General features: G+C 42.1%; 1 protein-coding gene across 1 annotated transcript in view; it reads left to right on the plus strand.

The window, feature by feature from the left end:
• Positions 1–4,243: 4,243 nt before the first annotated feature.
• The window catches only part of LOC118750509, a gene marked incomplete at its 3' end in the record, with an annotated part of 9,234 nt that continues 6,165 nt past the window's right edge, over positions 4,244–7,312 (plus strand). Inside the window, exons 1-2 of the mRNA XM_036485227.1 lie at positions 4,244–4,696; positions 5,468–5,577. Of these exons, the coding sequence (XP_036341120.1) occupies positions 4,244–4,696; positions 5,468–5,577 (563 nt within the window). The remainder of the gene's footprint in view (positions 4,697–5,467; positions 5,578–7,312) is intronic.

The following is a 7,312-nucleotide window of genomic DNA, read 5'->3' on the forward strand; positions in this document are numbered from 1 at the left end:
ATTTGTGCGCGCTGCACAAGTCGGACTCAAACCTAAATAATAAACATGGTCCTTTTGAGGCCTTAAGAAACGAAGTGGCACCAAAAAACTCAAAAAAGAATAAAGAAACACAGCTCTGGGCGGCCTCTTGGGCATATTACAAAATTGACTCAAGTCAGTAGCGAGCGAGAAATCATAAAGCGCGGACCTTTCTTACCGTCAGTGAGCGAAAAAAAAAAAAAATCGGGGAAATCAAAAAAAAAAAAAGACATTTAATTTGCAAAAAAAAAAACCATTAAACGTGGGTGAAAATTATAAATTAAACAAACAAACAAGACAAATTACAAAATTAAACACGAGTAAAAAGTTTGTGAAAAACCAAAAAAAAGTTTAAACATTGCGAGCAACAACATATTTGCTTTGCGATACCAAAGCAAATTGAACAGTGTGGTGAAATTACAAAAAGTTTGTGAAAAAACAAAAAAAAGTTTAAACGTTGCGAGCAACAACATATTTGCTTTGCGATACCAAGGCAAATCGAACAGTGTGGTAAAATTACAAAATTTTTAACAAATTTAAACAGTCAAACGAAAACGACAAAAATTTAAAATCAAACAAAAAATTTGTGACAATTGTGCAAAAAAAAAAACTACAAAAATTTAAGACAATACAATTAAGAGATTGTGAGAAAAATTTTTTAAGCGTTGCGAGCAGCATACCTGCAACAGCAACAAATTTTTAAGCGTTGCGAGCAGCATACCTGTAACAGCAACAAATTTTTAAGCGTTGCGAGCAGCAGACCTGCAACAACAACACATTTTCAAGCGTTGCGACCGCCAGCAGTATACCTGCACTTAACGGAGAAGCGGTGCAAACGCCCTACTGGAGCATCAAAGGCGTAAGCGGTGCGACCCCAGCACTACCAACAATTTCACTGCAAACCGGACATAACCCCTACCCGAAGAGGCGGAACGGAAAATTAATACGACCGGCTAAGTAAAAACACCCATGGCTGAGTAAGTCCGTATATTTCATGTGTATATGTATATAAATATATTGCGGTAGCCCGGTAATTATTCAAAAGAAAAGGAGACCTAGTTTTCCAACCCCCGTTACTTCGAAAGAAGACAAGTTTTTTCAAACACCCCGTTAATCTCGAAAATTCCAGTTGCGCCTTGTTGAATTTAAAACCTATGCATATACATATAGGTATATATATGTTTATATGTACATATGTATGTATGCACATAGTAACAGCAAATTAGCTAGCATCTTTGACTTTGCTAAAGTCGTACAGTAAAAGTCCTGTTATTTGCACCCAGCTCTGCCGAAATAACAGCAGATTCTTATATTCACGACATAAATTTGTACATAGTTACTTACATATAGATATTTTAATTTACATATGTATGTAGGCAAATATATCAGGCGGTAACCAAAACCAGCGAAAAATAGTTGAGCGCAACTGTTTTTCATGTGTACATACATATGTACATGCATACAACTCCCACTCACTGTTTCTGAGGACGTTTGACTCATTGTTCTGAAGCTAGCAAATTCGCAGCGTTAGCAAACATATTCTCATAATTGCCTATCTTCTCTATTCTCGCTCTATATCAGTGCCCCTGTAACTAGCTCATGTGCGTACTGACTCTTAAGCGCAATATCAATTACACTCAATATTCAAATAAAATAAAAAGGGCGGAGCTTATTTGTACAGTGGGCCGCTGCTGACCATAAATTGCACTATAGTACAGTGGTACGAAAATCAAGTAATTCAACCCAAAATTAACACCCACATCACCCAATAAATAAAATAAAACGCAAAGAAGCGGATTAAGGCCAATATATATATTTATAAAAAAAAAAAAAAAAAAAACTATACTCTTGACCATAATTACAATTACGTATAGTGAACCTAGTATATACAGACATACTAGTACATAGCTACGACGGCTCGAAATAAAATAGCGAAAGAATAGTCGAGCGCGACTGTACCGCGTTGTAGCTGTATATAATCGCATACGCTAATCTCCCACTCATTGTTATATCCTAATTCGCATATTTAACTCACACCATATGTACATGTTTCTGACCCTTTAATCCAGCCGTCTTTTCATATTGAGTGTACCCGCAACTTGCTCACACTCTAATATACGCATACACTCAATATTAATTACACTCAATTTTAAATAATATAAACAAAAAGGCGGAGCTTAGTGGCACAGTGGGCCGGAGCTGACAAAATATCTCACTTGAGTACAGTAGTACAAAACTGAACGATTTTTACAACAAAACCCAACCCCAAAAAGAAAGCGAATTTAAAATTAAGTCACCGTTTTTTAAACCGTAGAATATCTACTCATACCCACCCCCTAAAATATTTCGGTTTAAATTATAAACTCACTCTACCCATTTAATAAAATTTCGCCCAACAAAATGCCGCAAGATAAAGATACCCCTACTGAAAAAAACCAAAAAAAATAACTGTCTCCAAAAATTTATTTTCGAAAGCAATAGGCTGGAGATTTTTTGTTCAAAATGGTCACCGTCCTTAGCCACTGATCAAACCGAAACCTTACTTGAGGTCAAAATCCAACAACTGGACAGCAACTGGGATAGCCTTTTAAAAGCTTACGAAGCAATATTCATGGACGATGATCACCCAGAAGTCAGTGGCTCGGTAGAACAAAAATACTGCAAATGCTCGGAGAGCTACCAAACCTGCAAGTCCCAAATGTTGGAAGCGTTACAACTTTTTAGAGTTAATACGACCCCTCAAGCTACCCAGCAAACATTCAACACGACTTTTACCCCAAACCCTTCTGCCTCCAACGAGGTTTATCTCAAGGTACCACCGTGCGACACAGAAGTATTCCACGGTGGCTACGAAGACTGGCCGGCATTTAGAGACATGTTTACGGCAGTCTATATAAAACGCCCCAAATTAACCCCCGCTCAAAAGTTGTACCATTTGCGATATAAGACAAAGGGACAAGCAGGACTTATTGTAAAACAATACCCTCCTACCGACGAAAACTTTGCGCTTGCATGGGAAGCTTTAAAATCACGTTACGAAAACCCAAGAATTCTAGTAGATAACCAACTCAAAACCCTACTAAATTTGCAGCCCGTTTACGGAGAAAGTGGCGAGCAATTACAAAGGCTACAAACAACAATTAATAATTGCCTATCCACTCTTGCATCACAAAAAATTTCTACGAAGGACTGGGATCCCATTCTTGTGTACTTGTGTTCATCGAAACTACCAAGTGAGACACTTTCCCTGTGGGAGCAATCCCTCAGCTCTCGGAAAGAGTTGCCACTATGGTCAGAGATGAACAAATTCCTCACTTGCAGGTACGAAGTGGTTGAACGGCTTGGTACGTATCGACCGACTAAACCCAAACCACAGTTTACCCCCTTCAACCCTAGAGCTGGCAGTCACAGCTCCACATTTATTAATAAAAATCGCACCCAAAACTTCCACGTAGATTCCGGGAAACCAGTTTCATGCAAGCTGTGCAACTCCAATCACGCAATGAAACTTTGCGTTAGATTCAAGAATCTCTCTGTACCTGATCGTCTCAAATTCGTACGTGAGCACAAGTATTGTGAAAACTGCCTCTCTTGTTCACACTTAAAAGGTCAATGTCAGAGCAAATTTACCTGTGTATACTGCCAACAACGTCATCACTCATTACTCCATTTTCAAGCAAACCAGCAAAACTCGAAACCCAACCCAAAACCCCAATCATCGACGACGCAGGCAACAACCACAGTGGAAATAGCAGACGACATGCCCTCCACGTCAACAGGAATCATTCACACCCCACCAACCCACAAAAAAGCAGTCAACAAAGTTTCAACTCACTTCTCGTGCAGCAAAGGAACCACCCTATTACCCACAGCGATGGTACCAATTTACTTCGCGGGAGAATATCACCAGATCCGAGCAATGATAGACCAAGGCTCACAAAAAACCTTTGTCACGTCTCGGATCCAAAAAATATTAAATTTACCCACCAAAGAAACCCATTATGAAATATCAGGAATGGGAGGGCTAGTGGTCCAAAACTCGAAAAATGTTTGCGAGTTAACCCTTTGTTCTGCGGACTTAAAGCAGAAAATTCAAACCCAGGCAATTATTTTACCCCACCTGACCCATTTTCTACCCAGTCTCATGGTGTCATACGTAAACCTTCCAGAATTAGCAACTTTAACTTTAGCAGACCCTAATTGTTTCACTCCATCTCGAATCGATATGGTCATTGGGAGCGACGTTATTCCCCAAATTCTCACACAAGGACTATATCATGTTGCAGACGGCACACTCCTGGCGCAGAACACGATATTCGGATGGATAATTAGCGGACCAATAGCTGAAAAGGTGACGTCATTCACAACCCAAGTCATGGAACCCTCGAACGATGCTCTCAATACGCTATTGAAGAAATTCTGGGAGCAGGAGGAAGTATACCCTACCCAACCCCGTTCAAAGGAGGATGAATACTGCGAGAACCTGTATGTAGCCACGACAACCCGTCAAGAAAATGGAAGGTACGTTGTAAAACTGCCTTTCAAGCAAGAATTTCCTACCACTACAGCACTTGGCCATTCTCGTCCGGCAGCACAGCAGCAGTACTTAAGCGTAGAGAGTACGCTGCAACGAAAACCCGAACTGCGCGACAAATATAACGAAGTGCTAGAGGAGTACGTAACACTAGACCATATGACACCTTCCTCAGCCACGGAAATAATTAGAGAAGGAAAGTATTTCTCGTTTTATCTCCCCCATCATGCTGTCTTAAAACCCGACAGCAAGACCACAAAAGTTCGCGTTGTATTCAATGCCTCCAAAATGTCCCATTCTGGTCACTCTTTAAATGATGTGCTACACACAGGCCCCGTACTTCAGAACGACTTAATGGTAGTGATATTAAATTGGCGACTCTATAAGTTTGTGTTTAACGGTGACATTGAGAAAATGTACCGCCAAATACTCGTTGACGAAGAAGACCAAGATTTTCAACGAATTCTATTTCGAAGAACCCCAAGCTCGCCGATTCAAGACTTTAAACTCAAAACAGTCACCTTTGGAGTTAACTGCGCCCCTTATTTAGCAATTAGGACTCTCCATCAGTTAGCAGAAGACTCAAAGAGCTCATTTCCTCTCGCCCATAATATTTTACTACGAGAAACCTACGTAGACGACATACTGTCGGGGGGCCACGATATACAGTCCACTTTTAAATCGATGTCACAAGTGATGGATGCTTTAAGGTCAGCAGGATTTCCTTTACGGAAAATTACAGCAAATCACCCCAGCTTACTTAAATCAGTCCCCGATTCTGCTCTGTTAGACGTAGATTTCTTAAAGTTTCAAGACGCAAGTTCTACAAAAACCCTAGGAATACAATGGAACGCTCTGACTGACACCTTTTCCTACTCTTATGACCCCATTCCTGCTGAGAACTCAAAAACTAAGGGACAAATTCTGTCAGCGGTAGCGAAACTGTTCGACCCGGCAGGATGGCTATCGCCAATAATGGTCATGGCGAAAATCCTCCTCCAACAACTCTGGATGGAAGGGACCGGGTGGGATGAAGCGGTAAAACCAGGCTCTCTAACAAAATGGAACTCATTCCGAGAAAGCCTTCCAGCAATAGAAGACATAAAAATACCCAGGTGGGTGCAGTTCACGCCAAAGCAGTACATTGAATTGCATGGATTTTCGGACGCCTCCGAAAAGGCATTCTGTGCCTGCGTCTACATAAGAGTCCAACTCGGCGAAAACTCGTTCGCGTCCTCACTACTTGCCGCAAAAAGCAAGGTTGCACCCCTTCAGACCGTAAGTCTGCCCCGCTTGGAACTCTGCGGAGCTGTTTTACTCTCAAAACTGAGTAAGCAAATCCGATCCGAACTCAATCTGCCCTCTCATGAGTTAATCCTTTGGACAGATTCCGCGATCGTGCGGGCCTGGATGGAGAAGCCTCCACATACGTGGAAAACATATGTGGCTAACAGAACTTCCCAAATTGTGGGAAATGTAAATAATGCCCCTTGGCGCCACGTTCCCAGTCACGACAACCCTGCCGATTTAGGCACCCGGGGGTGCAAACCTCAAGATCTTGCCGCAAGCACTCTCTGGTGGAAAGGTCCAGCCTGGCTATGCAAGGCCCACACACACTGGCCGTCTAACACCAGAGCTTCAACTATTAACCCTCCAGAGGAGAGACGACTCGAAGTTTTTCATACCCTAGAGAGCACGGATATACTCGAAAGATTCTCTTCTTTCCCACGCGCCCTCAGAGTCATTGCGTACATGTATCGCTTCATAAACCATACCAAAGGGCTACTCATCTCCAACGTGCTTATATTATCCCAGGAGGAACTCAATCAAGTGAAGTACAAGCTGATAGCAAAAACGCAACGAAATCATTACGGAGAAGCGATATCGTTACTTGAGTCCTCGAAGTCACTCAGCAAGAAGAGCCCTCTGCTCACCCTCAATCCGATGCTCGACAATGCAGGCATAATGCGTGTAAATGGACGCCTTAAATATGCCGCACTAAGCTACAATGAGAGGCATCCTATAATAATACCCGATAACTCCATATTTTGCTCTCTTCTCCTAGATTTTCTTCACACAACATTGCTTCATGCTGAGAAACAACTCATGATCCGGATGATACAACAGGAATACTTCATCCCACGCCTGAAGCAGAAGGTCAAAAAGTGCATTTTTCACTGCAAACCATGCACGATATACAAACAGCGGATGAAATCCCAAATAATGGCTGCATTACCCCCCTGAAAGAACCACCTTTACTCTCCCGTTTCACACTACTGGCGTTGACTTTGCAGGCCCATTCCTCATCAAAACGTCACCTCTTCGAAAAGCGTCGTACACAAAGGCATATGTATGCGTTTTTGTGTGTTTTTCTACCAAGGCCATTCATTTAGAATTGTGTTCCGACTTGACTACGGAGGCGTTCAAAGCGGCTTTTACCCGATTCACTGGCCGTCGTGGCCTGCCGCACAAGATTTTATCGGACAACGGAAAGACGTTTGTGGGAGCACAGCGAGCCCTAAAAAAAGGACTTCGCTCTTTTCTTAAAGGAAGCGGCCTCTGATATCGCAGAAACATATGCGTTGCATGGATTCTCCTGGCACTTCATCCCACCATATGCCCCTCATATGGGTGGCCTTTGGGAGGCGGCCGTTAAAAGTTTTAAAACGCATTTCACCAAAGTTGCCGGAAATCAAAAATTCTCTTTCGAAGCGTTCGCAACCCTATTAGTTCGAATTGAAGCGGTTCTAAACTCCAGAC

Source organism: Rhagoletis pomonella, unplaced genomic scaffold (assembly GCF_013731165.1).
Source record: "Rhagoletis pomonella isolate Grant_MI unplaced genomic scaffold, Rhpom_1.0 Rhpom_scaffold_00274, whole genome shotgun sequence".
Lineage (NCBI taxonomy): Eukaryota > Metazoa > Arthropoda > Insecta > Diptera > Tephritidae > Rhagoletis > Rhagoletis pomonella.